General features: G+C 49.8%; 1 protein-coding gene and 1 non-coding gene across 7 annotated transcripts in view; one reads left to right on the top strand and one right to left on the bottom strand.

The window, feature by feature from the left end:
- Positions 1-15,986, top strand: part of EVL (Enah/Vasp-like) — a 143,547-nt gene that overhangs the window by 82,545 nt on the left and 45,016 nt on the right. For all 6 annotated transcript variants that reach the window (XM_025271198.3, XM_025271200.3, XM_025271195.3 and 3 more), the window contains exon 2: positions 10,854-11,022. In XM_025271198.3, the coding sequence (XP_025126983.1) occupies positions 10,854-11,022 (169 nt within the window). The remainder of the gene's footprint in view (positions 1-10,853; positions 11,023-15,986) is intronic.
- Positions 6,962-7,033, bottom strand: TRNAG-UCC. The gene has a single exon. It is a non-coding gene; the product is annotated as a tRNA-Gly (tRNA).

Genomic DNA, 15,986 nt, shown 5'->3' with positions numbered 1-15,986 from the left:
CCTCGGGGCGCAGTTGGCCTCTCCTGCTCCTTTGCAGCCGGTTTTCCTTTCCTCTAACATTTCCTTAGTTGGCTGCGCTGGGTCTTAGCTGCAGCATTCAGGATCTACGGTCTTCATTGCAGCATGTGGGATCTTTAGTTGAGCCATGTAGAATTTAGTTCCCTGACCAGGGATTGAACCCGGGCCCCTTGTGTTGAGAGTGCAGTCTTACACTGGACCATCAGGGAAGTCCCTGCAGCCAGTTTTATATTGTTTTAGTCATTCCCCTGAGCTTTGCGGGATTTGTGGGTAGAGCTGTGGCAAATAAGACTTGCTTCTTTAAAGGCATGTCAGCTTCCACAGAGGGCAGGGACCAAAGTCATCATCAGCCGAAAGCTACACTGTGGGAAGCTCAGTGTACTCCATCCTGTCTGCTGCTGATGGCAGAAAGCAGTATCAGAAGGAAATGAGGAGGAAGCAGAGCCATTCTTAAAACCTTTAAAACCGTAGCAGTCTTGTAAGTCTCCATCTTCAAAGCAACTCGAGACCCTCCACCTGCAGTAGGTCACCCAGGGTAGCGGAGCTTCAGTCACTTTAGCCTCTTCTTCAACCAGATTCACCCTCTTTTATCTTTTTTTAAGTATTCCTCCATATTTCTTTAAGGGGGAAAAAAGTTGTTGCTGGTGATAATACCTTGAAATCTGAAAACTACTGATTTAGTCCAGCTCTGAGGTGCACGGATGGGGAAACTGAGGCCCAGGGTCAGGGCAGAACTCCGTGAGTGAGTTAGTGGTCCAGCCGAACCGCAGGCCAGGTTTTCTGGCGCCCCCGCCCCGCCCTGCCCTGCGAGGCCGCCGGCCCTCAGGGTGTCAGCGGGGCTGCTCGTGCTGCAGGGCTGTGGAGCCCGGTCACTGAAGAGCGTCTTGAAACTTTGCTGTCGTCTTCTGATCAGAGCATCTCATGGGAGTGTGTTGTGTTCCCTGGGTGTCCTGAGGCAGGAAGTGCCTGAGAGCTGGTCTAGACTTTGACAGCTGAACCCTTAAAAGAGAAAGTAACAGCAGTACCCGGTTTCCAGTTCTCTGCCAGGCATTTTGCTCATTGTGTGATCTGATGTATGTTGCATTTAACCTCCTCTGTGGTTTCCGCTGCTGTTCCATCTCGCTGGTAAGGACAGGGGTCAGCAGAGTCAGCTTACCAGCTCCAGGGCACACTATTGGGAGAGTTGGGGTCTAAAGCCAGCTCTCTTGTGTTTTCAAAAGCTAAGCTCATCTGTAACTTCTCAAAGGAACTTGCCCAGAATTATAGTTTGAATCAAGGCTCCTAGTCTCTGTTACTCTGTGTAGTCTCCAGTTTCCCACTGTTAATACCACGGAGGCAGGAGGCCTCCTCAGCCCTCCTGTAGTGCCCACGTTTCTGTCTGTCAGTCATCCTTCCTTCGCCCCCTCCCCTCCCAGCCTAGAGCTGTTCGGGCACAGGGTCTGCGCCTGCCCGCGTGCCCTGGGGATGACGCACACTCACTCAGGTGTGAACCTGAGCCGGTGATCAGGGGGTCAGCTGGGCTCAGCCTGGTCTCGTTGCCAGGCTTTAAGCTTACCCTTGGAGATGCACGTACTGCCCGGTCCTTGGCCCGGCCAGATCCCCTCAGAGGCCCCCGAGCCGTTTGACCCCTGCTTCCCTTCCACACAGACTCGGGGACACAGGCGTACATTGGAATTGGAAAGTGTTTGAGGTTGGAGCCGCCCTTGTGTCCACCTGGCCTGTCAGCTGGGTGGCCTCGAGAGGAAGAGTGGGAAGGCTTGAGACAGGCTCAGGCTGAGGGTGTCAGACTCTCAACAGTTGGTCTGAGTGTTTGTTCCGGATTCCACCGGGCTTCCCAGAGAAGTGGGGCCAGCTGTCCAGGCATCTGGGACACTGGCGTCAGAGTGAGGAGAGGCCGGCAGTCTTGACCGCACGTGACCTGGCAGTCTGGCCCTCCCGACCAGCTTGGATGGAAGAAAGGACATTTGGGCTTGACACTGAATTTATTCTTCATTTACCAAAGCCTTTCTTTAATTGGCACACTCACAAAACTGGGCCTTAGTCACCATTTGAGATTCTGCATCTTGCTCGGTGATGTCTGATTTAGTGTTTTCATTCCTGTGGTGCAGCAGTTCCTAAAATGTGCTCAGAAGACCTACCCTCTTAGGGCTCTGAGTCAAAACTTATTTGTAATATACTGAGACATTATTCTCCTTTTCAGTCTCGTCTCATGAGTGCACAGTGGAATTTTCCAGAGGCTCTATGACATGTGTTGACATTGTCACTGGGACAGCCAAGGAAATGTGTGCTTGCGTTTTTTAAAATTCTTAGTTTTAATTTCAGATACGATAAATATAGATAGACTTAATCTCCATAAACAGAAGCTTTCTGGCTCCCTCAGTGATTTTTTAAAACTTATTTTATTGAAGTATAGTTGATTCACAATGTTGTGTTAATTTCTGCTACACAGAAAAGTGATTACACACGTATATACCTTCTTTTTCATCTTCTTTTCCATTGTGGTTCATCACAGGATACTGAGTATAGCTCCCTGTGCTACACAGCAGGGCCTTGTCTGTCCATTCTACATGAGTTTGCCTCTGCTCATCCCAGACCGCAGTCCACCACCCCCCCCCAGGCCCCCACTGGCAAGCCCAAGTCTGTTCTCTGTGTCCGTGAGTCTGTTTCCACGTCATGGATAAGTGCATTTGTGTCATATTTTAGATTCCGCATATAAGTGATGTCATATGGTATTTGTCTCTCATGATCATCTCTCGGTGCCTCTGCTGTTGCTGCTAAGTCGCTTCAGTCGTGTCCGACTCTGTGTGACCCCATAGACGGCAGCCCACCAGGCTCCCCCGTCCATGGGATTCTCCAGGCAAGAACACTGGAGTGGGTTGCCATTTCCTTCTCCAATGCATGAAAGTGAGAAGTGAAAGTGAAGTCGCTCAGTCGTGTCTGACTCTTAGCGACCCCATGGACTGCAGCCCACCAGGCTCCCCCGTCCATGGGATTTTCCAGGCAAGAGCACTGGAGTGGGGTGCCATTGCCTTCTCCAATGCATGAAAGTGAAAAGTGAAAGTGAAGTCGCTCAGTCGTGTCCGACTCTTAGCGACCCCATGGACTGCAGCCCATCAGGCTCCTCCATCCATGGGGTTTTCCAGGCAAGAGTACTGGAGTGGGGTGCCAGGGCCTTCTCCGCTAGGTTCATCAATGTTGCTGTAGATGACATGATTTCTTCTTTCGTATGGCTCAGTAATACTCCACCGTATGTATGTACCACATCTTCTTTATCCACTCCTCTGTTGGTGGACATGCAGGGTGTTTCCATGTCTTGGCTATTGTGAGTAGTGCTGCTCTGAACAGAGGGGTGCACGTATCTTTTTTAATTACAGTTTTTTCCGGATGTCTGCCCAGGAGTGGGATTGCTGGGTCATATGGCAACTTTGTTTTTAGTTTTTTGAGAAATTTCCATACTGTTCTCCATAGTGGCTGCACCAATTTATGTTCCCATCAGCAGTGTAGAAGGGTTCTGTTTTCTCCACACCCTCTCCAGCGTTTGTTTATAGACTTTTTAATGATGGCCATTCTGACCGGTGTGAGGTGATACCTCACTGTAGTTTTGATTTGCATTTCTGTAATAATTAGCTAGCATCTTCAAATATTTATATGGGTGTAAAGGGGCCCTGAGACCAAAGAACATTTGAGGACCACTTCTGTAAAATGGTTATATGACTGAACTACAAAAAGCAAGCAAGAATCTAGGCTGGCGGCTCCCACTGGCCGAGGGGAGGACACTGGGGTGCAGGGGCCTCTTGAGCTCAGCAGCTTTCCGAGGCGACACCGCAGTTCCTGGGCCAAGACGGGTGGCGGCATCACGGGAGCCCACGCCTGCTTCTCACAGTCATCGACTGTTTCAGAATGAACATTTTAAGTCTAGAACAAAACATCAAATCTGTTTCAGGTCCGTTCCCATTAAGAGAAGAAAGGTCGCCCTAGAGGGGATTTACTTGTTACCAAGGGATATGTCCCTTCCCACTGGGAAGATCTGGCTTCTGCTCCGGTCATCAAGTTCGTGTCTCAGACATAAGGCAGCTGAGTGTGCTTCCTGCTCTGGTGCGATAGAACGGCTACCCACTCCCACCTGTATGTCGCGTTCTTCCTGTTCACCCCGCCCCCCTCTGCACCCCTGGAGCGCGGTGGGCCATGCGCCTCCCCTTGAGGACGCAGACCATGGCTCTGTTCACACATCCAGTTTCTAAGTACCAGGCGTGGGCATATACTTGGCACATAGTCAGTACTCAGAAAAAGGGGTGTTCTCTTGGTTTATTTGTCAGATTGATGCAGGAAGAGAAAGCAGTAGTGACCCAGCCCCTACCCCTCACCTCCACCAAAGAATCCCTAAAGAGGCTGAGAAATGTGATAACTGGCAAAACTAGGCACACCCAAAAGCAAGCATTTATGCAAAGATTATTATTGAGCAGTCACTAGGTCCCAGTCACTGGGGCTCCAGAGATGAACGGTATTTTTAAAACAAACCACAAAAAAACCTGCCTTGTGGAAAACAGAGAAAATCGACAGACCTTCAGGACAGTGGCAGTGAGTGGGATAGGGATTTCTGGAAGCAGTAGCACGGACCTGAGCTGAAACAGTGGGATGCAAACCGTGTGTGTAGGGAAGAGAGATCGTCCCGGATGAGGGAGGTGCTGGCTTAAGCAGACGGCACATCGGCATGAGGCGAGACCTGGGGTAGCCTGGAGAGTCACCCTGAGCATCCTGGCAGCATGCGGGCCGTCGGGTCCTGCCTGTGACCCAAGCCCCCGGGTGGAGGCTCACCCGCCAGAGGCTCGGGCTGTGCTGCAGGGGCATCCCCCACGCTGGGCCTCTGAGCCCTGCTGTGCCCACATGCCCTCCCGTGTCACGTCCTGAGAGGGCGATGCTGCAGCCCCACTGAAGAACCTCTGGGTGACCTTTCTTCACACCACCTGCTGTACCTGCCACTGTTGTGCGGGTCTGTCCTCCCAGGTATCGTATTTCTCAGCTTGATGGAAGAGAAAACGAGAGCTGGAGGTAGCAGCTGGGAGTCGGGAGTGGGTGCCAGCTCCTCTCAGCTTACAGCAGCCAGGCTCAGGCTCAGCATGTTTTCGGGGGAGAGGGAGAGGGCCCTCCTGGTTGTCTAACCACTTCCCCCGCTGTGCCTGGGACTGTCCTGGTCTTAGCGCTGAGCGTCCTGCCCCACCTCCCAGGAAGCCCCTCAGTCCCAGGCAAAGCCAGGTTGTCGGTCCTACTGGGACAACATGGTCAGCCTCGGGACAGTGTGAGGACATGTTCCATCTGGAGGGAGCGGACCCACTGGGTTGGGCTAAGCAGGGCCGGCAGGGAGGGTGAGGCGTGACCGGACCTGAGTGCGCTCCTAGGGGACCCGGGGAGGGCAGCGCGCGCCTTCCCAGAGCAGCAGATCTCTCCCCCGCCGGCCTCCAGGGAGCCTCACTCTGCAGCAGGCCCACCTCAGCCTTGCGGTTTCCTGACTCGAGATCCCAGGCCGCAGTGAGACCCACAGCACTGATGGTAATCTGCGACAGATGCTTCTGTTTGGCAGTTACTCACTGCCTCTCTGAGAATACACGGAGTAGGGTTGTAGGCGGAGTGTTCCCATGGGCACACGACCACGAGTGCACTCGTGCACAGTTAGAACAGTGTGCAGCACACAAGGGACCCCTTTAAAAGGGGAAAGCCCCCCCCTTCAAGGGGCTCGTCATCTAGTGGGGCAGACGGGCGCTTAACGCAGGCACTGAGAAGCAGGACGGACGGGTGAGAGCCCTGCTGAGAGGCAGAGATGAGCGCAGTGCCGAGGGGCCGGTTCTTACAGGTCCAAGTGCTGGACCGTGTCAGGCTCAACCCTGGGCTTGGCTTTCTGGCAAGCCTTTTGGGGTTGGCCTTACTGCTGTCTGTTCCCTTCTTGGTTTGCATCATTTTACTCGAATTTTAGGGCTTCCTTGGTGGTGCAGTGGTAAAGAATCCACCTGCCAGTGCAGGAGACCCAGGAGACACAGGTTCGATCCTTGGATCAGAAAGACCCCCTGGAAGAGGAAGTGGCAACCCACTCCAGTACTCTTGCCGGGAAAATCCAGTGGACAGAGGAGTCTGGCGGGATACAGTCCATGGGATCACAGAGTCGGACGCAACACACACCCTAACTTTAAGACATCAACCTCTGTCCTTCAAATTGTTGTAGTAAATGCCTGGAAAGGCCCCGAAAGGTATCTGTAGAGTGGGAAGGATTCCACGCTGACTGCACAGAAAAGAGTGTGGCTGGGATGGGGAGTCGTTGCCAGCCCACGCGGGGTCCAGAGGGCTCATTCCCGGTCATGCAGGGAGTGGTGGGGCAGGAGTCCACCGACTGGTGCACGTGGAAGCTATGCTTTACCACAGCGCCACCAGGGAGGCCCCATTTACCAAATTAACTTTCCTCAAAAAAACTGATTTGGACAAGTGAAGTGTCTGGTACCTGGGAAATGTGTGTGTAGCACAGAGGTTCATAGTCACAAGTGGAGCCGTTGAAAGACAGTGAATGTGTGGTGCTCGGAGACAGTGTGTAGGCTGAGTAGTCATCAAGAGTTACTAAGAAAGAAATGTATAACTAGATATGGTGATGGATAATAACAAGACTTACTGTGGTGATCATCTTGCAATATAAGCAAATAGTGAAACATTTCGTACACCTAAAGCTAGTATGATGTTATATGGCAGTTGTATCTCAATAAAAATAATAAATAAAATGCTGACTCCTATAAAACAAAACAAAAATCCCAATGGGATAATAAGGCGCATCTTAAGTAAAGAAGGACTTCCTTGCATTTAGGTTTTGTTAATGCTAGTAAAATAAGCAGAGACAGATAAACACTGGTCAAATGGGGGGAAATTAGGGATATTTGGCCATGCCGTGCAGCATGTGGGATCTTAGTTCCCTGACCAGGGATTGAACCTGCGCCCCTGCATTGGAAATGCAGAGTCTTAACCACTAGACTGCCAGGGAAGTCCAAAAAGAGGGATTTTTTTTTTTTTAAGCTACAAGTTAATTTTGAACCTGAAGTTCTAAAAAAACGGTGGCGGGGGGAGGAGCCTGTGACTATAATTACAACTTTAAAAATAGTGGTTGATGTTTCAGCATCTCCGAGGGGCGAGCACACCGGTGGATGCATGCCTTATCATCTCCACTGGGCAGCCCCGGAGGTGTATGTGGGGCCGCAGGGTTGGCTCCGCATGCAGCACACCATCCTTGCCCCCCATCACCCCCACCTCTGCTGGCCTCCCCCGCCTAGAACCCCACATCCCCTTCCTGAACCTGCCTGGGGCTGACAGGTCTGCATCTTTAAGCCCACACCGCAGTTTCTTCAGGAAGTCTCCCCGGCTCCCCAAGCCCTCCAGGCCGAGAAGGTGTGTGCTCATTCGCCGTCCTTCCTGAGTAGCTCTGAGGTCGCTGAGGGCAGCTCTGCATCGCTGAATGTGCCTTGACTGCTCACTGGCATCTGTGCTTGTCAGATGAAGACAAGAGGGTCGTGCAATAGTGGGACCCAGACCCCGAGAGAGCACGTGACCAGGAGGACTCCCTAGAGTAGAGTGGGGTGGCTTTGTCACGTGAACAATGGATACCAGAGCCAAGACGTTCATTCAACTTGTCCACTGGATCAGACAGAACTGTTGGAACACCTTTGCACTTCTGGAGGGTGCGGAGTGGACTGTCCCTCAGGACAAGGACAACTCAAGCTGCTCTGCAGCAAAACGGGCTGGTTTGTAGAGCAGGGAGTCCCTGTAGCTGGCAACTCCATCAGAGGCTCGGTGGGCGCTAGGGCTGCTTTAGAAGATGGGTCGTGTTGTGCGGGAGAGAGTGGGGTCCTCTCCACAGCTCTCTTCACAGGGGCTGGTCATCAGGCCCTGCTCTGTGCCAGGGTCCTGAGACTGCAGAGAATGAGACCTACGTGTTCCTGCCCTCGGGGAGCTTGCACTGTGCAGGCTGTGTCTCTTTGGGTCTTCTAAGAGGCAGGCCCCAAGGCCCCGAGGAAGATTAGTTACCAGAGGTCAGTGAAGGATGGAGGGAGCAGAGAGGCCCACAGAGCCTCAGGCCACGAGACAGGTCTGCAGGGGGAGAGGGGACAGGAAGAACTGAGGAGGAAGCATCTTGGATTCGGGCCTGGCTGAGGAGGAGGTTTCCCCTGGGGACGACCCCCGCCCCCACCACGGACCAGGTCGCCTTGTCACCATTTAGTCATTGGCAGAGAACATGGCCTCTGTGCAGACATAGTGGGTGTCCGGGGCAGCAGCTGGGACCCCTGGTGGAGCCAGGCTCTTTGCAGGTCAACTGAAGGGTGCTCCTCCACGGCCATCGCACAGGGTGTCCCCACATGCGTCCTTCCTGGTTGCTCCCCCAGGGACATCTCAGGGCTTTTGCGTCCCATGCCAGTGAGTGCCGCAGCTGGGGCTTTGGCTCAGATCCCCTGACTTGATCGCACCTGTGCCTTGCTAACACCGTGCTGCGTCTCAGGGTCCCTTCCAGCTCCTGAGCCGGCATCCGCGCGAGCCTGCTCGCTCCCTTCCCCATGAGCCTGAGCGCAGCTGCAGCAGTGAGTGACACACTTAGCCCCGACCCTGGCTAGTAGTTAGTTTACATCAGGGGGACTCTGACTCGACCTGGACCAAGGTCTGCTGATTCTGTGTACAGTTCACTCTGATTCCTAGCAGACTTCGTGAGGACAGGGCCCCAACGGCTCAGCCAGGGGAGCAGCAACTTGCTGCTGCTAAGTCACTTCAGTCGTGTCCGACTCTGTGTGACCCCATAGATGGCAGCCCACTAGACTCGTCTGTCCCTGGGATTCTCCAGGCAAGAATAACTTGCTAATATTCTCCTAAAAGAGACACAGTTTCAGGCTCCAGAACTCAGAGAAGGCAGAGCATAGTGCTGTGTTTGGCTTTCTTTTAAAAAAAAAAAAAAATTATTTTTAGGTGTGTATTTGGCTGTGCTGGGTCTTAGTTGGAGCATGTGGGATCCAGTTCCCTGACCAGGGATCAGACCTGGGCCCCCTGCATTGGAGGTGCAGACAGAGTCTTAGCCACTGGACACCCAGAGAAGTCCCTGGTTATCCCTTTGTTATGCTTTCTTCTCCCTGCCAATATGAGATGGCCATCTTCTGGGAAAACCCCTGCCTGTTTGGTTCATCACTGACTTCCCCTTATTTGTTTGTTGAATGAATAATGAATCATGAAAAAAAAAGTGTAGCACGATCGCAGAGTAAAACCCATGTAATACACTCCCAACACGCGTGAGCACAGACAGCCCTCGACACAGGCTGGGGCAGCTGGCGTCAGGTGGACCCGACTCCTGCTCCCCAGGGCAGAGCTGAGGGTGCAGCAGCGCGATCGAGATGGCGCGGAGGAGGTATTTGGGGCTGGGGGTCTGGACGCGAAGTCATTGGCTAGACTGCTGTGGAGCACACGGAGAGACTCGTGAAAAGTGCGGTGAGGCAGCATGTGTGCATGGGTGTCTGTGCACGTGCCCAGATTACCGTTAAGATAATCATAGTCTGCACGTGGTCCTCCACCTTCTAGGAGTCTTAGGGGAGCGGGTCCTGGGGAGGCTCAGGCACCGATTGCTGAGGCCAAGCTGAGGCTGTTCCAGGTTGCTGAGGGCCAGTTGCATAAAACCACAAGTTTGCCACCTGGTGACCACTGAGAGGGGGGCGAGGGAACCTCCTTGAGTGCTCGGTTTCCCTGCCCCTTAAATATAGTGACGGGACTGACTGACTGTGTCCTGCCTGCTCAGTCTCCTCATGACCGTGGCCGCCGCACACACTTTCACTTCCTCAGACACCGGCCCTGACCTGCTGGGCTTCACTTTCCACTCTGGATTCTTGAGTTGCGTTTCTCCAGCCTCCCTTCCCACTAGCAGCCGCTCCCCACTGCTGCTGGTGTGCCTTCCTGTACAGCCAGGTCTCACTTTCTAATCTAGGGGCTTCTAACAGACGAGAGACTGAGAGCGTGGATGTTGAAGGTGAAGAAGGTGAAGAGGTGGCAGGCGTGGTAGGGCGCTGACTTTCCTGATGGCTGTCTTCTCTCTCCAGGCGCTTCTTTTGCTTTTTCCCTGGTTTTCTGTCATATTCTGAGCAGGGGGAGTTGCTTGGAAATGTCTCCAGTGAACAGGGCGCAGCCATCTGCTTGTTTTGATTTCCATCACTCTGTTCTTTAGACACTCACCTAGTCATGTTACTGTCTGCATAGCTCGTGTGAAGCTACACTCTCGTAACATAACCAGTTGAGCATTTTGTCGGCTGTTGTGAAGAATGTTATCGATGTTGTGTACCCTAGAGGCAGACAGAACTGGTTGGAGGCCCCAGATAAAATCACCCAATACCTGTGTGAATTTGTATAAATCTTTCCAAGTCTGCAAGCCATGCTTTTTCTCATCTACAGAATGGGGAGAAGTGGCTGCTTCCTAAGTTGTGAAGCTTAGGTGCTTTAGTACGTTTTCTTATCTAACACTATGCCTAGAATGTTGTAGACAGCGAGTCATGGCTGAAATGCTTTTCTCCATTCAATCACTTTTCCCCTGAAGGCAGAGCTGTGAGTCTCTTCCACGTACCTCCGTGGAAACGTTGACCCAGAGCTCCTCTCCTCTCCCCTGGTCTGTGAAGACTCAGAACCCATCACCTCACCCAGCAGCCCTTCTGTAGGGAGTTGGACGCTCTGGCGACCAGGGAGTTCCTCTGTGTCAAGTGGCAGCTGGCCTCCGTTTCAGAAAAGGACGAAGCCAGCATCCATCCCTTGTGGCTGAGGCCGACTTAACGTTCTTTCTTGCTCTGCAGTGAACAGAGTATCTGCCAAGCCCGGGCTTCCGTGATGGTCTACGATGACACCAGTAAGAAATGGGTACCAATCAAGCCTGGCCAGCAGGGCTTCAGCCGGATCAACATCTACCACAACACTGCCAGCAACACCTTCAGAGTCGTCGGAGTCAAGCTTCAGGATCAGCAGGTAAGTGCTGGAGGGATAGGCCATGCCCGCGAGCCTGCGCCACACACACACACGCGCACACACGCACACACGTGACATGGTGGCATGCTGGAGAGCGGTCAGAGCAGCACAGTCAGCATGTAGAGGCCCAGGTTCAAAGTCATGACTGCATATCTTCGTACTCCAAGGTGTAAGACCCTGAGCACACTGTCCTGTGAGCTTCATTTTTCTCTTGTAGAGACAGTAGTCCACACTGTGCCTCCCTCACTGTGTTGTATCATATTAGAATAAAAACAAAACAATAGATGTGAAACAGTTTTTAAAAATGTACAAATGGGTTAGTATTATTCTCTGCCTTGTTATTGTTGTTCAGTTGCTAAGTCATGTCCGACTCTTTGCGACCCCATGGGCTGCAGCCTGCTAGGGTCCTCTGTCCTCCACTATCTCCCAGAGTTTGTACAAATTCATGTACATTGAGTTGGTGATGCCATCCAACCATCTTATCCTCTGCCACCCTCTTCTCCTTTTGCCTTCAGTCTTTCCCAGCATCAGGGTCTTTTCCAATGAGTCAGCTCTTCGCATCATGGGGCCACAGTATTGGAGCTTCAGCTTCAACATCAGTCCTTCCAGTGAATAGTCAGGGTTGTAGCCAATAAAACAACAACATTTTCTGCCTGCGTACCTATAAATATTGGCTTGGCCAGAAAGTTTGGATTTTTCTGTAACGTCTTACAGAAAGATGTTAGGGAAAAACCCAAATGAACTTTTTGACCAAACCAATACTATGGCTGTGAAGAGTTTTGGTCCACCAACCCCCTGAGTCTTACTTTGAAAGGCAAGAAGGTACTTAAATCTTCAATATGATTTGAAGATTCTGGGATTGTTTATCTTCTTAGTAGTGCATGCTGGGCAAATCAGATGAGAGAGTTTGTGAGTGTATCTGGTAAGTACCTGTGCAAATAAATACAAGGTAAGTCTACCTGTGCCGGGATAGTTGTGTAATACAACTCGACAGAGTGGTCTGACGTGACATGGACTGAAAGACAGACAGACAAAGGGCTCCTGTGGCTTCACCACAGTGACTTTGGTCAGGGCTTCTGCTCTCTTCTTAGAGATTGACGAGGACATTTTCAGCAGCAAAATGAACAGATCTGTAGTTTAGCATTTATGAAAACCTCTGCCTTAAATAGCATCTTCTGGCAGCCCGTGTCGGTCAGTCCTTGGCTGAGCTGAGCAGCAGGTTAGCTGCTATCTCTGCAAGAATCATCATGTTCGCAAATAGAAAAGAGAACAGAAACCAAGACTCTATTTTTAAAGTGTGTTGCCTGTTGAATGGGTTTCTGCTTTGGCCAGAACAGTCCGATTGCATTTCAGATTCTTGTGGCTGAAGAGCGGAGCCTCACTTCAGAACCCCTGGTCCGAGGGAGTCTGTCTGACCTGGAGCCCTGGCCACCTCCAGGTCAATCTCTGTCCCTTGGGTTGAACCTTACTGGCAGGAAGGTTATTCTAGGAAGCTTCTAGAAGCTGTTTCCCTGTTCTTCAAGTTCATTGATTCCTGCCCTGCCTTTTAGAGGCACACCGCACCAAGCACTGCAGGGACATAGAACACCTTCAGCCCCAACTGCAGTGACAACCAAAGCATCTCACGCGTTTCCCTAACACCTGCGGGTGGGGGCCCACAAGGCAGTTCCACTCTGGTGCTCACTTTCGATATACAGCCCATAACCTCGTGCAGTTCCTGAATCACAGTGGGTGTTCCCTAAGTGGTTGTTGCTTTTATTAGGACAAGTTTTCCATTCCCTTCATGCCTCTTGGTTGCCCTGCAGGGCACACTAGCAAGATACCATGGTGTGTGGGAAGGGCTTGGGACTGGAAAACCAGATTCCCTGAAACCAGCATAAACCTTGTTCTCAGGAGCCTCAGCCTCCTTCAGAGGAAAGCACATATTGGGGCTCATTTGGGAGGAGGCCTTTCCTGCATCTGGGGGTGGGGGCAGGCAGGCAGTGATCTCCCAGGGAAATTCAGAGAGACTCAGTTGCCTTAGCAAATTTCTCGGCCTGACGGAGGAGTTAAACACAGCCTTCCACTTGGAATTACACATGCAACAAATAGGCTCCTGGAACATGGTTGTAACTCTGCCTGGATGGCTGGAGCATGTTAGTCAGAAACACAAAAGATGTTCTCAGTAAACCAAGGCATTAGAGAGAGTGGCAGGAGACCTGGTCTGTAATAACCTTTACGGACACAGGAGAAAAAGTTTATTTTCCTCAGGTCTGTTTTCCAGCCAATATGGATTACAAGGTCAAGCATCTTAAGAGAAACAGAGATTCCTGGTCTTATACCCAGATAGGGATATCTTATATGTTTAATGTGCTTTATGGCTCATGGAGCACTCTTCATGTCTATTATTTCATTCCCCCAATGACACCAAAAAGAATAAAGCTGTAAGAATTCTCGTCCCCATTTTTGTAAAATAGGTGGACATAAAACCAGGTGATTGTGTGTGGGGAAAAGGACTGGTAAGACAGTATCATTAGCCAAGGTCTAACCTGAATCTCAAATTGAGGGGAAGAAACCAAAAGATACTTAGTTGAGAATGATATTTCATTATGTCCACTGGAAGTGTTAGCTACCAAATGTAGTTCTCAGGCTACGTTAATAGAAGTAGAGGTGCGGATGGAGGGAGGTTATAGTCCTGCTGTGCTCCACCATGAACTGGTGTTACTTGACCATGAACGTCAGGAACAGATCTGAGTGCCACATGGCGTCTGTAACGAGGACAGCACCCAAACCGGTGAGAAGTCTGAAAGCAGCGCTAATACGTGGAGCAGCTGAAGAAGTAGCAAGAGATACATACTTGGAGGAGAGAAAAAGTGAAAGGGGCATGAGCACAGTTTTCAAATCTCTGAAGGGCTCCTTCTCCATGTGGAAGGGAAATCTTACTTTTTCTGTGAAGCCTGGAGAACAGAACTAGGAATATTGCATGGATACTACAATCAAGAAGATTTAAACTCCATAAAAGAAAGAACTGTTCTACAAGGATCCTATGGAAGAGTGTGTTGCTTTGTGAGCCCACGAGCCAGCTGGCCATTTGGTAAGCATCCTGGGAAGGACATCCTGTCTCTGAGTAGAGGTTTGGATGTGTGAGACCTCACATGAGGCCTTGGCCAGCCTGTAGACCCTGCAGGTTTCAGACCCAGATGAGCTCGTGGGTTAGGAAGACTGTTTCCCACCATCAGCTTCTTTCTCTGTAAAGGGCTCTTGACTGTTCTTGCTCAGAGGCCTCAGAAACACGTTAGACAGTATTTGGAGTTGCAAGGCCTTCCTTGAAGAGGACAGGAAATCACTCCCACTTGTTGCTGCACTTCTCAAAATAAAACATGTGCAAATGTAATTGTGGACTCTGACACACACACAAAAAAAGTGACCTTTTAAAATAAGTTTAACCTTCAGTACTTGTCTAGATTAGTCCTGCCAAAGCTTGGAGAATTCGTTTTAAAATAAAGCATATAAGGACACAGGTTGAAATGTAACAGAGGGAAACAACACAAACCTTACAGACACTGACCAAGGAAAATGGTGTGACTGTATTAATATCACACAGCATAGACTTCAAGGCAGGAAGTGTTACTGAAGATAAAGGACCTATTTAATGACAAAAAGCATCAATTGAAAAAATATAACAATCTTAAATTTGTAGGCTCTAATATGTCTTCAAAATATATAAAGCAAAAATGGGCAGTTCTAAAGGAAGAAATAGAAGAATCCAAAAGTCTTGTTGGCGATTCTGATGACACCTGCAAGAAACTGAATAAGCAGACATAGAAAATTTGAAGAGCGTGATTGACCAACTTGACCTAATTTACATTTATAGAAACTATAAGCAGTCCCAGTAGAATATGCAGTCTCTTCAAGTGCACGTTGAGCATTAACCAAAATAGACTACATTCTGGGCCACAAAGCCAATCTCAACACGTGTAATAGGATTAAAATCATACAGAGGTTTTCTTTGATCACAGAGGAATTAAACAGTATACTATTAAATAATCCATGATACCAAAAGAAAAAAGAATTCACAATATAAATTAACAAGTATTTTGGACAGAACAATAGTGAAACTGCAATGTAGCAAAATTTGTGGGATGAAACAGCATATAGGGAAATGTATAGTTAGAAATCGGAGAAGGCGATGGCACCCCACTCCAGTACTCTTGCCTGGAAAATCCCATGGACAGAGGAGCCTGGTAGGCTACAGTCCATGGGGTCACTAAGAGTCAGACACGACTGAGCGGCTTCACTTTCACTTTTCACTTTCATGCATTGGAGAAGGAAATGGCAACCCACTCCAGTGTTCTTGCCTTGAGAATCCCAGGGACGGGGGAGCCTTATGGGCTGCTGTCTCTGGGGTCACACAGAGTCGGACACGACTGACGTGACTTAGCAGCAGCAGCAGCAGCAGCATAGTTACAAATGCGTATTTTGGAAAAAGAATGAAAAGTCAATGACCCAAGCTTCTATCTCAAGAAGCTAGGAAAAAAAACAAACATAAACCAGCAAAAATAGAAGGAAAAATTAAAACCTAAAATTTAATGAAATAGAAAGCAGATACACAATAGAGAAAAAGCAAAATATTTTTGTTATTTTTTAAAGAGTCTAGGTAGACCTCCATGTATATGGTCACATGATTTATGACAAAGGTACCATTGTACTTCGTGGGCTAAAGATGGTCTTTTCAATGGATGATACCAGAATAATCAGATATCAATACAAAAAGAAAAAGAAAACTTTACCCCATCTCATGCTATACCCCCAAATTAATTCAAAGTCAACCTAAATATGAAAAGTGAATCAGTAAAGTATCTACAAGAAGATTCATGAAAATATCTTTATCATATTGAGGGGAAAATACAGGAAAGCATCTTTTTAACCTGGAACAGGACACAAAAAACATTAACTGTAAAAAAAAAAAAAAATGAAGTTGGACT

The sequence above is a fragment of the Bubalus bubalis genome, chromosome 20 (assembly GCF_019923935.1).
Source record: "Bubalus bubalis isolate 160015118507 breed Murrah chromosome 20, NDDB_SH_1, whole genome shotgun sequence".
Taxonomy (NCBI): Eukaryota; Metazoa; Chordata; class Mammalia; order Artiodactyla; family Bovidae; genus Bubalus; species Bubalus bubalis.
The sequence above is the reverse complement of the archived record's forward strand: the minus strand, read 5'-3'. Positions and strand labels throughout refer to the sequence as shown.